Below are 17,821 nucleotides of genomic sequence, written 5' to 3' on the forward strand. Positions count from 1 at the left end.
TCCTAGTACAACATAGATCATATAGACAAGTCAAGGTAACATATGTAGCATGTGGGTCCTATGTATTTTTAACTAGTACAACCTTGTATTTTTTTTATTTTTTAAATTTCCCTGTCTTTTTACATTATCTCATCATAAAAATTAATGTTTATTTAGTTTTTTTTTTAACTTCTACCTTCAATTTTACCCTCAATTACCAAAGGATTCCTTGTTGAGGGCTTCTCTTAATCAAATCAATAATTAAACATGATTTCAACCTCTAATTTGTTTGAGATTTTTAGCACAAATATTATTTTAATATTTCTAATTAATTATAATGACTTCAATCAATTTCTAATTATTTCATTAAAATTGAAAGTAAATCCAATCTCGAACAAACCGGTTTAAATTTATAAAAAAAAAAAAAAAAAAAAAAATTATTTTTATAACAGTTCAAGTCTACCCGTAGTAAATAAAATTTAAGAATATCCGGTTCCTAATATATGGTCAAAAGTTGGGTTATTTATTTTATTTTATTTTTTATTTTTTTGGGAAAAGAAAATATAGGAATCAGAGATAGACGTTAGTTCATAGCAACTCTAATAAAAATTGCAGGCCTAATTTATATAGGAGAGGTTAGACATAATTATAGTCACATAACATAAAACCTAGAGATACAGACAAGAGCATTTATATTTTATGTTCAACCCATTAATACTTACCTAATTAAGGACACTAATTTTTAATCATTAACCAATTATTTTTTAAAAAAATTATCTAAAAATAATTAATGGATAGAAATGGTTTCCTAATTAATGTGGATTTTTTTTTATTAAAGAAAAAAGTTCACAAGAAAAAATATGAAAATTAGAGAAAATCCTCCTCTTAGTTTTAAATTTTTAATAATAAAGACTATTTTTTAAATTTTTTTATTTCCCCATACCCAAAATACACCGGTTAAAAATTAAGTTAAATAAAAATATTTTTAAAAATTAACAAAAAAAAAAAAACGAACTCAATCTATAAAGTTTTATGTATTTGAACTCAGTTTAACCTAGACGATATAGATTAGGTTGGGTTGATCCAATTTTTCAAATAGGGAATGTTAGGAGCCTAGACGATACATTTTAAGTTGGGTTAATCCAATTTTTCAAATAGGAAATGTTAGGAATCACGGCTCTTATTGTCCACTTTGAATATAAGTTGTCATGGTTTGATTTTGTGGTTTCGGAAAGGTCTCATAGCAATGAAGATGTTATTCCTTAGTTATATACCCATGATGATTCCGTGTATTAAACAATGTGGTATTTACTCTCAACAATACTCAACAGAAAAAACGTGGTAGACGAACATATTCGTGTATAATAGAAGGGCAGAGAAGCAGGAGTGATTTATGTGAAAGAAAAGGAAAATAGTGTTACCTTGTGGTGGGTGGAAGACAGGGAGTTGTTGTTGTTGTAACCATCAAATCCCTTTTTAACATAAAAACAGAGCAAATAGTTGATAGCCATGCCATGCATGCAAGCTTCTTCTTCAACCTATAACAAACTGTAAAAGAAAAAACAAAAGAGGAACAAATTAGAGATCATCAATCACCTTTAACACAAGAAGAGAGAGAGAGAGAGAGAGAGAGAGAGAGAGAGAGAGAGCAATGGCAATGAAGTTCTTCACTTTTGCCTCATCTTCATGTTTGTGTTTGTGGGTTAAATTTAGAAGGGAAAGGGGATTGGGAGAAACAGTGGCACTGACACAAAAACTGTACACTTTTAATGCCTCCATGTATACCCCTCCATCTATACCCCTCCATCTAATATATAATACCCCTCCATCTAATATATAATACCCACACAAAAATCGTTACCCTTTTCTTCTCTCTCTCTCTCTAACTCCATTAAAAAAGGGCACAGTTTTATGAGAGAGAAAGCCATGGAAGGAGGTTTAGGGTTTAGGGTTTAGTGTAGATTTGTAGTATTGCTGTTTCACAAAAGAATCTTCTTCTTCACATCGCCATTGGCCCCTCTCTAAATCTTCATTAGGCCCTCCCTACCTCCTTTTTTTTTTTCCTTCTACTTTTCATTCATTTTTCAATTAACTTTTCTTACTTGCAAAACCTTCATTCATCAAAGGATCATATTCAATCTTCATTAATCTATTTAATTTACTATCGATTCATTTTGGCATAGATCAACTAGCTACGAGAGTTTTAAATCCTATTACCCTGCACACCTTATATAACTAATAACACAACCAAACCATTACGTTGGGTTGGGTTGGGTTGTTCGCCAACATTTTTTTTTTTTATGATCAAGAAAACTAACCAACTTGAGATTCTCGTTACAACTCAACTTTCCATACCCTAATTTAATTTGTTATGAAAATTAAGAATATTTAACAATTTTAACCGATAAAATAATTATTTTTACTTGTGAACGTTTGATATATGAGGTTTATGAGATTTTGGTTATTAATATAACGATAAATATAAGTTGATAACCAAACCCAACCAAAAAATAAACGACTGGATTGAGTTGAGTTGTGAAACTTCTAATTATCCCAATCACTTTAGATTGGTTCAACAAATTCTCCCACCCTCTTAAAATATATATATATATATATATATATATATAATAGGTAGAAATTAAATAAAAGTATGTAGGGAGTAAATTAATAATTATTATGTGTGATTATTTTGTCTGTCTGATATTGGGCTTTGTCTCTTGGTCCACAAAGTGAGTCAGGCCTAACTCCATTGTCCCATCCTAATATCTAAAAGAATCACACCCAACAGAGGCCCTGCCTCTATTTCTTGTTACATATATATATATATATATATAAATCTTTCTCCTTTGTTAAACTGAATATAATTTTTGCTTTTAGTTTCTTGTTTTTATTTAATTTTTCTAAAGTTATCTAGAAACGAAATCTTCTCAAGTTCTTGCCCAGTACATGGTAAAAATATGTAGACAAACTTATACTTTAAAGACTTAAATCCTTAAGGTAAATAATAATAAATGACAATAATTACAAGCAGTTTCTCACTTGTAATTATTGTCATTTATTATTTGCATCTCTCATTGTATAAGGAAAGCTGGGTGCACATGATTGTCTGATTCTAAATTTGATTCTAAGAAAAAGTAGAGGATTTTAAATATTAGTGGCCATCATGGATTGAATTTATTCTGAATCTCGTAGGGCTCTTATTATTACTAGTAATCATTAGCCTAATTCATGATGGTAAAAAAAAATAAATAAGTTTTGAAATGTTAACTTAAAAACAAAATTATTAGTGATACAGAAGTTTGTAGTTGCAAGCAAAGATCCCAGTTTCAGAGATGCACAAGCGAATGCAGGTGGAAGCATGATCATGCTCCAGCAAATATATGCAGCTTTTTGGATGCTCAATGTTAAACCAAAGCTGTCAAATGTCCATCCTTACAACTGGTTTAAATTTTTTAACATAATATTCAATTGTTCTTGACCTACGTTAAAAAATCAACTAAATAATGATGCTCATAAACACAAAAGAAAGCATATAGAACAGAAAATCGGACATGGTAATATGTTTGAGGGATCTTACAGGCAACCGACCAACGCAGAGAGTGCTGGACGCGGCTTGTGCCCAATGAATGCTTCACGAAGCTCTTGATAGCCACTTCTGTAGTGCTCCAACGAGAAACAGAGCTGCCTTATGGCCTCCTTTTTCCCCTTAGCCCCATCCTCTAACATAGTTTTTTGAATTTTCACTTCTTCCTGTAACTCTGAGAGTTTCGATTTCAGATCATCAATTTGTTTGTTCTGGCTTTCAGATCTTGCAATCAAGCCCTCCTTCTCTGCTTGGAGAATTTGAAGGTGATCCTCCAATTCTTGGACCTGAGATTTTCTGGATTCTTTATCTGCTAGAAGTGTGTTAACCATGGCACTTATGTCATCTTTCTCAGCCATTAGCATATCATATTTGAGCTTGAGTTCGTCGTGGGTTCTATTCAAGGCTGCCAAACTTTCGCTTCTTGAAAAAAGTTCTTCCTTTAACTGACTAATCTCCCTTTGCAAAGCTGTCTCGTGAGCGTTGTGGAGGGCTCTCATTTCAGTTTTATCAGCTTCAACTTGCCTGAGAATATCTATCTGCATCTGTTCTTTCTCAGCATGGAATCGCTCCTGTGAAACTTGAAAAGCAGTTTCTAATTCCTTGATCTGAAAATGGTGGTTAGATTTTGTAGTTTCGAGTTCATGCGTAAGCCTTGTGGTCTTGTCATCTGAACTCTTGATAATTTCTTTGCACGTTTCTATCTCTTCACTCAATCTCTCAATTTTGGAATTAGATTCTAAGCTCCGAGTTTCCAATTGTTCTATTTGACGTTCCAGCTCCAGAACTCGCCTTTTTTCTACTCGGAGATCGGTCTCCATTTGTTGCTTGTCTTTTTCAGCTGACTCAAGCTGAGCCTGCAAGCCTTCTGATAGCAAAATTGCTGTTTCATTCTTCTCAACCTCACTCTTTAATCTAGCTACCTCATTCTCAGACGACTGAAGCTTTATATTTGATACTTTTAGTTCTTCCTCAAGTCTGGCGATTCTTTCGTACAACTCATCATAATTTACCTTGTCTTCCTCATCCCCCCATAATGCCCCTCTAATTTTAGAAGGAAGCTCAGTTTGTAGCTCAAGAAGTTTTTTCTTCTGCCCTTGACCATCTCTTTGATCACGTGAAACCGCATAGGGATTGTCGACAGATTCTAATTCAGAGTCCGATGAAGAAGAAGAAGAAGAAGAAGAAGAAGATTCACTTCCGTCCTTCAGAGAAAGGCTGGAGCTACCACCACCTGAGTCAAAAGAGACATCCAAGCCTCTATTGCTGGACATATTGAAATCCTGTTTTTGGTTCAAACTTAATTCTGGAGTGCCTTGAGGAGATCCACAATCAGAATAAACAGGTACCTGCAATTGTAGCTCCGGCGATAACACGTTTCCAACCAACGATTGATACAAGCGAGAGAACTCCTCAACTTGAGAATCCATATCAGCACTTTTCGGAAAATTATCACTATTTTCTTTCATCGCCTTCAGCATCTGCTCAACATTCCGAGTCATTTCTGTTATAGAGAAGCTTTCTAATTATTTTCATACGTTTCAAAGTTCTGCGCGAGACACTACTTAGAGAGAACGAGAAAAGGAATAGAAGAGAGTTTTGTACATGTAGAAACCGATGTGAGCCTAATAACACTTCCTACCACTAAAGAACGAAGACTAATCACGTTATGATTGAACAAGTAACAACAGAAAACTCAATCACAAATTCTGCTTTACCTTCAAGATTATTTGATAGCCATTTAGATCTGTTCTGAATGTCATCCTCAGGCCACAATGGTTTCAGCTTCTTCAATTCCGAATTTTCCATACGATCACAAGCACCGGTAAAAAAATCTGCAGGAAAGCCTTCGAAAAAGAACCTCGAACAATTTCTTCAAGGTTATAGTACCAGTTAATCAAATAGCGGAATAACCTATGACAAGCAGCTAAAAATTAAGAAATACAAGTTGATATGCAGAAACCATCCACAAAACCACACATCTGAAATGAAACTCATTAAGAAGGTCAAACGAAAAGAAATCTCCATATTTACAACCAATCACCGAAGAATCTACTCCAAAACAACACAAATTCAAAAGCAGTACACTAGAGGAACCAATTCTTTAAACAAATCTGAAAAGAAAGGCAGAGGAGGCAGTACCTGATGAACTTCCAAGTTGATGAAGAGCGCAGAGAGATCCGGAATTCAATTCGAAGAAAGAAAGTTGAAAAGCGAGTGCGATTGATAGGGGGAAGGTGGGGGCGGATTGAGAGCGAAGAAACGAAGATTACAATGAGAAAAGTTTGGAGAAAGTAAGAACATATCACAGTAGAGAGAGAGAGCGTAGAGACAGGAGGCTAAATGACATTTAATATTCAAAAATTGTGGAAATAACGAGAGCTTTAAGATTCCCTTTTTCAAATTCTGTCTTCTTCTCATCTTACCGCTCTTTTTCCTCTTTCATATCCCTCTACCAAATTTGTCCCTCTGCCCTCTCTCTATGTATATTTGTTATTAGATTAAATTAATAAAAATATTTTAAAATTTATACCTTACCATTATTGTTTAAAAAATATTCCCAAAATATCCCTCAACTTCTTTAAAAATATATTTAATAAAAATATTTTAAAAATTAATTTTTTTTTTATAATACCCTTAATATAGATCTTTTTAAAATATTATTGGATTAACATGTTTCAACTTTTTAAACAATATATTTAATTTATATCTCCCTACCAAATTTACTCTCTTTATGCATATCTATTATTAATGTTATAAATATAATTACTTAATTTTTTAGCTACCGTTCTACGGTTTAATTAAACTTTTATTATTGAAATCAATTCGAACACACGGAATAAATATAATAAGATTATCATTCTAAAGTCGTGGATTAGATTAGATTTGGTTATTTGGATTAGATTAGATTTGGTTATTTGAATTAAATTTAGTGACGTCGTACTTGATTGTAACGCTATATAATAGTCAATTTTATTATTAAATAGAATAAGAGATTTCTCCATCCATTCCTAACATTTCCATCTTTATAATTATTAAACTAAAAAACTATGCACTTTAATAATGGTGTAATCCCCCACCTTTCTAAGAAAAAAAGTGATTGTATAACTAACAAATCTATATGCACGTCAAATCTAACAAACTAGATAAACCAACTTATCAACTAAATTTACATTTAAATTTATAATCTAATAACTAAATTATAAATTTCTCAGAAAGTCTTCTCACTTTTGTGTTAGATAAATTTATAAACTTATTCAATTTTGTGTCTAATATATCTATAAGACATTCAACATTTTTATAAAATTTAAAAAATCTATTAATTATAAAATTGAATCCGTTAATTTTGTAATATATGTACGTTACGAAAGACCTAATTTCGACAAAACAGCTCTTCAATAATTAGGTTGATGAAAAGTGAGATAATGGGTCAGATGGAAGAGACCCATTTTGGTTAAAAAAGTGGAAACTTTATCACTACTTGATAGCCAAATGAGCAAAATAATTGTAGTTTCGTAGAGAGAGAGAGAGGGGGATTGATCCATGTTTGAGGGGTAGAAGAAGTGTGGGGAAAATGCTCGGTAATGGAGGGAGACACCCAAACGTGGGCTTGCCATTGCCACCAGCTCCCTCTCTAAATGCCCCCAATTTACTCCACCAGCTCCCTCTCTAAATGCCCCCAATTTACTTCCCTACACTTCTCTTTCCCTATTCCCTCATCTATAATCCATAATAAATCTCTTTCATTCCATTCAGCGGTGACCACCAATTTTAAAGGGACACCCTTTAACCAAACTATTTTGTGGTCTTGGTTAAACTGTCAGATGTTGAATCTTTTCTCTCCATTCAATCCAAAAAATTGTTGAGTCTCTTCTTTCAAATTAAATGGTCAATTCATTTGTTCACTGTCGGAATCTATCTCTCTAGTGTCTACTAATTCTCCTCTTTTAAAAGCAATACCATAATGCTCAGATACCATCAACCCATGCTCAACATTCAATTTATAGGAATACAGGAATTTTTGTTGTCCACGTGGCCCAATCGAAATTTGATATGTCTCGTTTATTCAATTCTATTTTCCTTTCCCTGTCATTGCCCCTCTCCCTACATATTGAGTGTAATCTCAATATTCCTTGCTTCTCAAAGGGTAAGAGATTACCGTCTAATGGGAAGGAAGGAGATAAGGTTTAGGGTACCTATCTTTTTGGATTAAATCCACTGCAATTTTAGATTGGGCCTCGCGTCCTACAAATATTGGTCAACGGTTTTATATTATCTTAACAAAGAGCAAGAGGATTAGGCTATTATTAACGAGTTAATCATTTTAATTATGATGGTTAGCGTTTGCTTTTGTTTTTGGTAAAATGTGTAGGGAGTACCAGACTTATCCGAGTTTGGGGATGCTTATGACGTAGAATTTGGACTATAGGAGGAACCCAACACCCTCCCACCACTGCTGTCATCAAAGGGGAATTCCACCGCAAAATAGCCTATCACACGAGTCCCCCCACGAAGTACCCAAAACCTAAGTAGTTTTCACTCAGTTCCTCAGTTTTGATTCTAAAATTTGCGTAGAACTTAACGATCTAAATATAGATTTGTTTAATCTTAAAACGAACTTAGAAGGCATCGCACCTCTAACCTCTGTCGTGAACGGATTTGACGCTGGCCACCATGCTTCCAAGGTCAGGTCCAACCGGAGGCATAGAACGGGTGCTGATAAAGTGAAACGAGTGTATATAAGAACAATGTATGATCGAATGATAAAACCATAGCAATAAGAAGCCATGATAAAGGGATGGCTATCAGAAACCAAACGTATTTTAAGTAATTGAAGTAAAACTTGACCCATTGATCCTTTAGCTTTTTGATACTGATCACGGTCCCTTTTTCTCCAAACCATCTCTGCTCTCTTTGGTTTGCTTGTAAAAGTTGCTGCTTCAACGGGATGTAACTAAACAAGGGGAGGGGCATATTTTTTATATGCTACAATAAGCTTTAAAATTCTCGTGATTGAACAATGAGACAACAATTATAGTTTGGTAAGTGCTTCAAATTGCATTGCATTTGATAAAAGTACATCGTGTTGTCTTGCAAGCAAGGAACCATAAAGATTGATTTAAACCTCGAATATGAATAAATTTCACAATGACATGTGATAATAAAGCCGAAAAGATTTCCTCTTTTATCTTTTTGTGCTTTTAGATTTCTATGCGTGAATGTATTATGTATGATAATAAATGAGGAAGAAAAAGTTATCAACTCTGAGATTTCATTACCGATTCATCCATTGCAGTTATCTTCTGTTGCAGATCTGACTTGTCAGCTCCTACTAATTTATCTACTTGGCGACCATCTTTAAAGAACACGAATGTTGGAGTGGCTTTGATGTCCCAAGATTTACTGAGCTCCTGAGATCAGTCCAAGAAATTTCCAATCAATTCGCAATAGAAAACAATAAAGTGCTAGACCCTTATTAGTTTAAATTAGGACTAGGGAGCTAGATTCATACTCATCTTCAACGCCTCTAAAAACACGAATTTATATAAATAAACGAAGGGCAACCAAAACGTGTTTTTACTTACAGCTAGCTCATCGACATCAATGGCCAAAAACACCATGGAAGTATACTTATCAGCAAGCTCACAATATGCTGGCGTCATGGACTTACAAGGTCTACTCCATGATGCACTGAAATTTGCAATGACCTGTTCCATAGTTTTAAGGTAAAAGAACTCTGTATATTTTTCTTCACGATTCACTTATATAAAGAAAAAAACATCCTGAATTTGTTAAATGCCAAACACAAAAAACTAAGAGGACTAGACCACCTTACTTGAACAGGATCGAGGTTTTAAAAATGAATGAGTGGACTAGAAATTCATTCGTCATCCTCACATTGAAGAAATAGTATATAGGGAGAAACTTACAATCTTGCCATCTCTGGTCGCTTCCAAAAGCTTCGCCTCCCACTTCTCCATCGACCCAATGAGATGTACGTTTTTGCTATCAACATTCTGGACTTCAGCATAGTCTTCTTGATCACTACTGAAAACCTACAGAATGTCAAGTGTGGATGTAACTCACTTAGAAGACAGAATTTATTTGAGCAGGTTGAAACAACACGGTTCTCAATTTTACAACGTTAAAGATATGACAAAGAAATTAAAACCTATGGTCTAATCATGCATCTAATGATCAGAAGAGGACCACGTTCAAGAAATTTTCAGACTATGGGTATCAAGGATGATTGCCAAAACTTGAACAGTAACACTCCAACACTTAACGTTGACATCATGTAAATGAAGGGGAAGTCGAATAAATCAACCTTGACTATCGGCGAACAAGGAAGTGGAACTTCATATAAGAATTTCACAATAAATCTCTTTAAAGTAGATTTGTTAAAAAATCTTTAAGAAAAAGAGAGTTCAGATATGATAATTAAAGAGGGAAATTTTGATCCTCTGAAAATTTAGTGGACTTGCATGATTCTGAACGATAAAGAATCCTCAGAAGCTAAGTGTTATTTCTCTCAAACCTCCACTTGGTTATGTCTTATATGGACCCAAGGTGACCCAAGAACTTGATGAATAAAAACAAAATATACAAAGGACGATCAGAAACTTCAGGGCTAGCAAACAAAATAAAGCAGAGAGCATACAACAGAAATCCAATATAAGACCCTGAAAACATACGACCAAGGAAAAGAGATGAACTTCCAGCCAGGCTTACCTTAGTCCAGCAGTTTCCCATTGAAATGAAAAATTAAGGTTGTTTCCAAACAGGATACCTGTTAAGTTGCAGGATATGTATCAGTCAAAAGTACATGCAGGATTAGATATTAATTCATTTTCCAATGGAGCCTGCAGGATGCAATTAGTAGCACTTGAAACTTGAAGAAAAATTCTTACACTATGTTCAAGTTTCACGAAACACTATTTTGAACTTCTTTTTCCTTTTGCTTTGTGCAATTGTTATTTTTGTTCTAACCCCTTAGGATAAGAATTCTTAAGATAAGATGAGGAGGGTACAGGTAGGTTTCTACTCATATGCGATCTATTTTTGCACTAAAATGGGACGAAATTTGTTATTGGTAAATTGACCTCGCAAGTGGGATAACGTGCCTTCAAAGTTCAAACTCAACCAAACTAAGTCTTTTCCAAGCACAAGTCAAAAAGAAATTAACATAGGTATCAAGTGCAAGACCATGAAATCCAACACATGGAAACATCCAGTAGCTAAGTTACATGCCAATTCTTTTTTCTCATCGGTTTAAACAGGGGAGTGTTAAGTCACATCATACAAATATTTTTATGGACCATGACCTTAAGCCATGTAAAGGGAAGGTAACAAGAGGACGATGTAATGCCTCCCTCGTTGTTTCTTAATATTATTATTCTTTTTTTCTTTAGTTCAACTGTTTTGAACTTTCTTCCTTTAGAAAGGTCATCAATTAAGCTATGCACAATTTGACTTTAATGCGCACATTTGAAACATATATATTTGATAACTTATTTAAGAAAACTATCCTCCATAAGGGAAATGTTTCTCGATTCTCAGTCTAATTAAAAAAAAATTTAATATGTTATCACCATAAGAAATGATTTCTAGGTGAACTTTTTTTTTTCCTTTCATGGAAACAAAGATATAGGACAACAATAATCAATACAACATTCGTGAAAAAGGATGATTCAGACACTGTTAATAACACAGTCCTGTTCTTTAGGGGATAAAAATCAAATTAAAACATTCGTTAGAATTATCTTTCAAAATCACGAATAGAGATTTCAACCTCAATACATTAGTTCCTACAAACTATTCAATCACAATCCTAAAACCAACTTCGAAAATTTATCCCTCAAGTATTCCCAAAAACGATCTCTCGTCGAATTTTTCAGAAAAAACTGCGGAATCCAAATACAAGGACAACCATAGCCGCACAGCATCAAAACAGAGGATTCCATTTCACTTCAGAAGCAAATGTAAGATGCAGACATTCAACAAAGGATAAAGAATCAGAGAGAACAAAAACACAAAAAAAATAAAAAAAAATAAATAAATAACACAAATGGTTCGTAATCAATCAATACAAACAATGAGCGCAAAAGAATTGACATATTCGCGAATTTTAGGTTGAATCGAATAAATATAATTTCCTTCTCCATATAAGCATGGACAAAACATTTTTACCTCGCGATAGCGTTGATTTAGCATCTTGTACAACTCGTCATTGAAGCCGATGCTGAAATCTCAGAAGAATCAGCGTCAGGAGAAGGAAGAGGACGAAAAAGAAAACGAAAATTTAGAGAAATGGCGGTCTAATAAAGGCCGAAGTGCGTTGGTTGAAGGAGAAAGAAGAATGTCAGAGCAGAGGAAAAATTATCGAGGAGAACAAGCCAATTTTTGCGGCAATGGATCAGAACAGAGATCAACTTCCACATGTCACGATCGGATGAACATGAATACAGCTGCACCGATCATAAGATAACTTCCTTCCGTTGAATCCAAAATTTGAGATTCCTCAAAAAAATTTGGGCACAAATCTGTTAGAGAGCTGATGTTTCAAATACGGATTTAGGTAATGTAAAAGCTCTTATATACTAAGAACTGGCGGGAGAATTTTGTTACCATCCTTTTTGTCCTTCTTTAATGTATTTATTTTAATATAATTCTCTTATTATTAACTTTTTGTTTATTAAGTCAATTTTTTTGTTTATTTAGTCCAATATCATAACATTGTACTAATCTTTAAATTTATTATTCTAATAAATTTTAAAATTAAATAATAAATTTTAAAATTTTGTATTTTGTATTTAATTATTTCTTAAATTTTTTTATTTTATATCTAATAATTTCTTGAAATTTTTAATTTTTATGATTAATGTCATTAACCTATTTAAACTTGGAGTGTAATTTCAAAATCATTTTAATACCATCTTAATGAGATAATTTTTAAACTTAAAATGAGTTTTATTTTAAAAAATGAATATTTTGGACCAGAAAATAAATAAATATTCGAATTTTCTTGATGTTAAAAAAATATTAAAAAAAAACTGATAAATACTATTTTGTATTGAAGTAGTGAAAATGAGAGGCAAAAGAATAGGTGCATAAACATGAAAGAAAGCCATTGCAAGCTTTATTCAACGAACTTACTTGGCAGGTATGAACCTTTTGAGAACTTTTCAAAGGAAATCTTGCACAAGCTCAAAAGTGAACCTTGAAGAACACCTGAAGAATTGCTACAAAAAAACACAATGGGAACACAAACTGCGTGGCAAAATCTGAAGAGAACGAAAGATTTCATCGCCTTTTCTCGAGTTTTTCGGTCTCCTCTTGCTGCTTTCTCTCTGCCTCTCGACGCTCTCTCTCGGCATCCTCCTTTTCCTCAATTTGATCAAGATCATCAAATTCCTTGGTAGCTGCCATTGCTTTTACAACAGGGTCCCTTAGTTCTGATATTAGTCCACCACCTATTTTGTACTCTTCTTCGTTTCCAATCAGGTATAGTCGCTGGTCGGGACCCGATGCCATCGGAATGTCGACTGCTAGTAGCTTCATATCATACTGTAGATAAGGAGAAGACCATTTATTAAAAAGACTAAAATCGTTCTTCTCATGTATACAACATCAAACTGAATTGCCTAATAAGGGTGGTTTTGGAATATTCGCGAGTGTCTATGTCCGCTTGCATGTACTCGACTATTCTCACGGGACAACCATTTACCTACTACATTTGGTTGTCAAGCTAACTCATAGGATAATAAATTCTAGGTAAGGAACCATCATCACTTGAACTCATTCCCTCTAAACTCTTTATTTTTTACTCGACTCTTATTGACTACTAGGTCAAACCCATGGGGGTTATACGTTCTTCTCTTCAACCCACATCAAACGGTTGGAGAGGAGAACGAAGCATTCCTTATAAAGGTGTGGAAATCTCTCCCTAGCATACGCGTTTTAAAACTTTAAGGAGAAATCCTCGAAGGAAAGTCCAAAAAGAATAATATCTGCTAGCGGTGGACATGGGTGGTTACAAATGGTACTAGAGACAGACACCGAGCGATGTGCCTAAAGAGGAAAAACTCTCGAAGGGAAAGCGTAAGGAGGATAATATAAGAGCTTCGCCAAGAAAACATATAGGGAAGTTGCAAGGTAAAAAAGCAAACCTGGCCCTTCTTCTTTTTGACTTCAACGCTGACAAGACCCTTCCTTTCAGAACCTCTAATGGGAAAGATAAGAAAGCATCGCTTGCTCCTACGATTTGGCGTGAAGTTCTTCAGAGTTAACCCACCTCCAGACATCACATAGGCTCTCAAGTCTGATCCTGAAAGAGGGGCACCCATAACCTCAAGAATTCCTGCTGACGTATTCAGCTTTCTCATCGCCATTCTATAAACTCTATCAGGATTGATTGTCAATCTAGACCGCAGATACAGACCCTTCAAATCAAAATAATGAACTCTAAGATTCAATTTTCACAAACCCAGATCTCTACAGAGCACAAATCAATAACAAATATAAGAATGCTAAAGCCTTTGAGTAATTTGTGATCTTAGTCTCATCTCTACGGGCAAGGCAGGCAAAGCATCAGTAAATTCAGTTTCTTACAAAATTAAGGCAACATGGGGCGAAGAGATCATAGAGAAAACTCACAGCAAAAGCAACGATAGCTGAAGATAAAGCGAGAAATCCATACTTGGCCATGCCTTCAGAGAACCCAATAAAGGTGTTGGCAATACCGAACATAATCCTCCAAAGCAATGCACAGACAAGAACTGCTCCAAACCCCAGAAGAACTAGATAGTTTCTCCTGAAGAAAGCCTCGATTTGCAACCCTATGGCTTCCCGATACCGAGAAAATGCGGAGCTAACAGCCGCAGCGGGCTTATCAAGGACCTTCTTAGCGAAATTTCCATTGATTTGACCTCCAAAACCCGGAGTCTTAGCAGAGAACAATCTAAACCTAGAAGCAGAACGGAAGGCATTGAAATTAGTAGCTAAAGAAGAATTTCCGGCGGGGAGTTTGGGAGTATAGAGGATTTGGGACAAACCAAGATTTGAAGAAATGGGGTTTGAAGGGAATTTCGATGGAGACGAGGAGGCCGAGGAGGAGGAATTTCTGATGATTGGATCCCGAATAAGAGGGGAGAAGGGAGGGCGGGCATTGGAGGAGGTGATCGGATGATGACTGAAATGGAGTCTGAGCCTGAGGGCGAGAAGACCCTCGACAACCCTTTGAGAGGGTTTTGAGATTTTGGAGAGCATGAAGGAAGAATCCGGAGAAATTCACACAACGCCGGTAGAAGTGATGTTGTCCAAGAAAAGCTGGACTTAAGAGGAGGAGATGACCGCAGCGAATAGAAGAAAAAATATAACTCAATAGCCCAAACACGATGTTTGCCTATTAAAAAAAAAATAATAATAATAAATTAGTAAAGTACCAAGAAAATAATTTATATCGTTAAATTGTACAAAATTTATTTGGATTGTTGTTGATTAGTGTGGTTGAAATAACATTTTAATCTCACAATTCCTAAAAATTGTTCTCATGGCCCGAACTCTTTTTAAAAAAATAATTATGAACTTCATATGTTCATGTTCTATCTACCCTTATACTATTATTTAAGCAATTAGTAATGAACTTAACTGCAATAAGACTAAATTTAAACATTTAATAGGACTAAAATGAAATAAAACTTAACATTTCATTCACTAAAATTGTAAATTTTGCATAAAATGAAAGTGGAACTAGTATGATGATGTTGAAAATACACAACACTTCCCTGAAACATTCATCCTAGTAATGAAATAAACTCGTTGGAACCATTTTTCTTACTTTCGATTCATCAAGATTGGAATGGTAAAAATAATTTCTATGAAAGTTCAGCAGAACGAGAAATAGAGGGAAAAGAAAAGGTTGTTTTGGCTTTCCTTGGTATCTCCAACATTTTTAAGCAATATAACAGCCAGACTAGTGAGTTAATACAGACACACAACATGATAATATAGATTTGTTCCAAGCGTCAAAAAAGAAAACAAAAACACCTAAAAACAAAACAAGTAGCTGCGCTTAGACAGCTTGAGGTAGAAAAGCTCTTCCAGGTTGACGGTTTGCTAAGGGTCCATGGCATCCAAGAAGCTGCAAGCAAAGCCCAGTTGCAACTCCATCAGTTAACAACTCAAAAATAAACATATTGACCATATTATGGCGTTTCATCGGGATGAAGGACCAAATAAAATATCACAAGACCAAACATGATTCTACGACCCAGTTAATATCTTAGCTGATCATATGCTTTTTAATGTAAAAAGTCATCAATTCCATGCAATTATAATTTTCACAAAAGAAGTAGCATACTCATAGACAGAGCTAACCCAACGTCCAAACAACAGGATAGCAAGCGTATGGGATGAATGCAATATAGCTAACCTTGGCATTGACACCATCCGGCACAATTTTGTTCTCTGCCTTATAAGCCAGATATTCGGCCCGACTGAACTTTGTGAATCCCCTGGAAATTTGAAGATTTTGTAAATCAGTCAAGGAAACTTTCACAAATTGCTCCACAAGCAACAAAAACACATCTCGTTTGGCTACGGAGAGAGAGAGAGAGAGAGAGGGAATGCAAAAATTCATACCACTTCCTACTGACAATGATCTTCTGACGACCAGGGAATTTGAACTTAGCACGGCGTAGGGCCTCCTGTGCATGCTGGCTGTTGTTATCCTTGCAGCGAACTGAAAGAAGAACCTGCCCAATGGCCACTCTTGCACAAGTTCCTAGTGGTTTGCCAAAAGCACCTCTCATACCAGTCTGGAGCCTATCAGCCCCAGCACATGAAAGCATCTTGTTAATCCGCAGAACATGGAAGGGGTGCACCCTGACCCTCAAGTGGAATGCATCCTTCCCGGCAAACTTAGACATGTACTTATTGCAGGCAATCCTAGCAGCTTCCAACGCCTCGCTAGACACATTTTCTTTCTCCCAACTCACTAGATGAACACAGAATGGAAATTCATCCACACCCTTCTTTTTCATTCCAACATCATAGATCCTGATCTTAGGGTCAGGGACACCACGACAGAACCTGGATTTTGGATAAGGCTTGTTTTTAATTTGCCGGTAACACCTTGCAGGTCCTACAAAAAAATGAAAATTAATGAATATCAGGCAGCAACCTTTTACGCACAATAGAGCCAGAAAGAATTGTGATGATCAAATTATAATAAGAATGAGCCAACAGAAAAAATTATTCAGGGCTGTGACTTGTCCGGAAAAATAATGATGCCCGCATACAAGTTGAGAGAGAGCATCAACTCAAAAGAACATGATGAGCCTTGCTACGCACACATCAATTTTCAGAACTTCCATATTCTAACAATCAACAACAAACATTTTCCAGCGAGCAAAAGCACCTATTAAATAATACACATTTGCAACTAAAGAGCGATTATCAAAAGTAGAAACAATATTCCTCCAAGGGTAAGGAAAAACCCCATTCCAGTGCAGGGTTTACGTACTTAAGAGCCTGCCTTACATAGATGCCAACTCTACACTATGATAATAATTTTATTGTGAGATGAACAGATTACATCTTAAGAACCGAATGTAAAATCAATATTAGTTGGCCCTACTGCTTGCAACATCATAAAATTCTTTAATATTGCAAATATAGAACAAATTAACTGCATCAAGACCACTGATTTATATTTTTTTTTAAATAATCATAGAAAGGCTAAAGCACAACATCTTCAAAGAGGAACAGACGAAGGTCCACCCATTTCCGACAGTTCGATTTTGCGTCGAATATAAACCAGAAATTACGAGGGACAAATAAATTAATCATTGAAGAGGAAGATGGAAGAAGATATTAGATGAAGAAATGGAAAAAAAAAATCGTACTTCTACCCATCGCGAGAGTACGTTCCTTGGACTCTCTCTGCTCAAACTTGACCTCGCCGACTTCTCTGTGTCCCAAAAACCCTAATTCATACTGTGTATATATATGAGCAGAGGACGAAGGAGCAAACCGCCATTTCGGAAAAGCCCAGAAGCATGCCCCGTAAAAAGCCCACCACCGAATAATAAAATTGGGAGTAAAATGAAATTTCACTTTAAAATCGCGAAATTTAGTCAATTTTAATTCAAAATTTTACGATGAAATGTGAATTTCGGTAAATTTATGCCTTGGTTAAAAAGAAAAATTGTGTGTAATATTATATTTAATTGAAATTAACGAGTCTAATATTTTTTT

At 35.0% G+C, this 17,821-nt stretch overlaps 4 protein-coding genes across 7 annotated transcripts; all 4 read right to left on the reverse strand.

The window, feature by feature from the left end:
* Nucleotides 1-3,307: 3,307 nt before the first annotated feature.
* LOC111431199 (protein NETWORKED 4A-like) lies at nucleotides 3,308-5,887 on the reverse strand. Of its 3 annotated transcripts, none has more exons than XM_023067776.1 (3): nucleotides 5,705-5,887; nucleotides 5,281-5,435; nucleotides 3,308-5,066 (listed from the first exon to the last, which is right to left on the reverse strand). In XM_023067776.1, exons 2-3 carry the CDS (start codon nucleotides 5,369-5,371, stop codon nucleotides 3,553-3,555), a joined length of 1,605 nt encoding a protein of 534 aa, XP_022923544.1. In that variant the 5' UTR covers nucleotides 5,372-5,435; nucleotides 5,705-5,887; the 3' UTR covers nucleotides 3,308-3,552. The 3 variants fall into 3 exon arrangements, with proteins under 3 accessions (XP_022923544.1, XP_022923552.1, XP_022923535.1); XM_023067784.1 differs by having other exon boundaries at nucleotides 5,281-5,443; XM_023067767.1 differs by having other exon boundaries at nucleotides 5,281-5,476.
* Nucleotides 5,888-7,915: 2,028 nt separating this feature from the next.
* LOC111461044 (thioredoxin H4-1-like) lies at nucleotides 7,916-12,807 on the reverse strand. 2 transcript variants are annotated; one of them, XR_002713521.1, is made up of 8 exons: nucleotides 12,719-12,807; nucleotides 11,753-12,105; nucleotides 10,295-10,352; nucleotides 9,493-9,618; nucleotides 9,148-9,270; nucleotides 8,842-8,973; nucleotides 8,198-8,278; nucleotides 7,916-8,087 (listed from the first exon to the last, which is right to left on the reverse strand). XR_002713521.1 is itself a non-coding variant. In XM_023104477.1 (7 exons), exons 3-7 carry the CDS (start codon nucleotides 10,313-10,315, stop codon nucleotides 8,249-8,251), a joined length of 432 nt encoding a protein of 143 aa, XP_022960245.1. In that variant the 5' UTR covers nucleotides 10,316-10,352; nucleotides 11,753-12,105; nucleotides 12,719-12,807; the 3' UTR covers nucleotides 7,916-8,248. The 2 variants fall into 2 exon arrangements, 1 of the variants encoding a protein (XP_022960245.1); XM_023104477.1 differs by having other exon boundaries at nucleotides 7,916-8,278.
* LOC111461024 lies at nucleotides 12,674-14,931 on the reverse strand. Its single transcript, XM_023104455.1, has 3 exons — nucleotides 14,219-14,931; nucleotides 13,732-14,004; nucleotides 12,674-13,129 (listed from the first exon to the last, which is right to left on the reverse strand). Exons 1-3 carry the CDS (start codon nucleotides 14,828-14,830, stop codon nucleotides 12,866-12,868), a joined length of 1,149 nt encoding a protein of 382 aa, XP_022960223.1. The 5' UTR covers nucleotides 14,831-14,931; the 3' UTR covers nucleotides 12,674-12,865.
* A 448-nt stretch (nucleotides 14,932-15,379) lies between these two features.
* Nucleotides 15,380-17,589, reverse strand: LOC111461033 (60S ribosomal protein L10-like). Its single transcript, XM_023104466.1, has 4 exons — nucleotides 17,470-17,589; nucleotides 16,205-16,706; nucleotides 15,996-16,077; nucleotides 15,380-15,704 (listed from the first exon to the last, which is right to left on the reverse strand). The coding sequence occupies exons 1-4, from the start codon at nucleotides 17,477-17,479 to the stop codon at nucleotides 15,636-15,638; spliced, it is 663 nt and encodes a 220-aa protein (XP_022960234.1). The 5' UTR covers nucleotides 17,480-17,589; the 3' UTR covers nucleotides 15,380-15,635.
* Between the last annotated feature and the right edge of the window lie 232 nt (nucleotides 17,590-17,821).

This window comes from Cucurbita moschata, unplaced genomic scaffold (genome assembly GCF_002738365.1).
Source record: "Cucurbita moschata cultivar Rifu unplaced genomic scaffold, Cmos_1.0 Cmo_Scf00002, whole genome shotgun sequence".
NCBI classification, from domain to species: domain Eukaryota; kingdom Viridiplantae; phylum Streptophyta; class Magnoliopsida; order Cucurbitales; family Cucurbitaceae; genus Cucurbita; species Cucurbita moschata.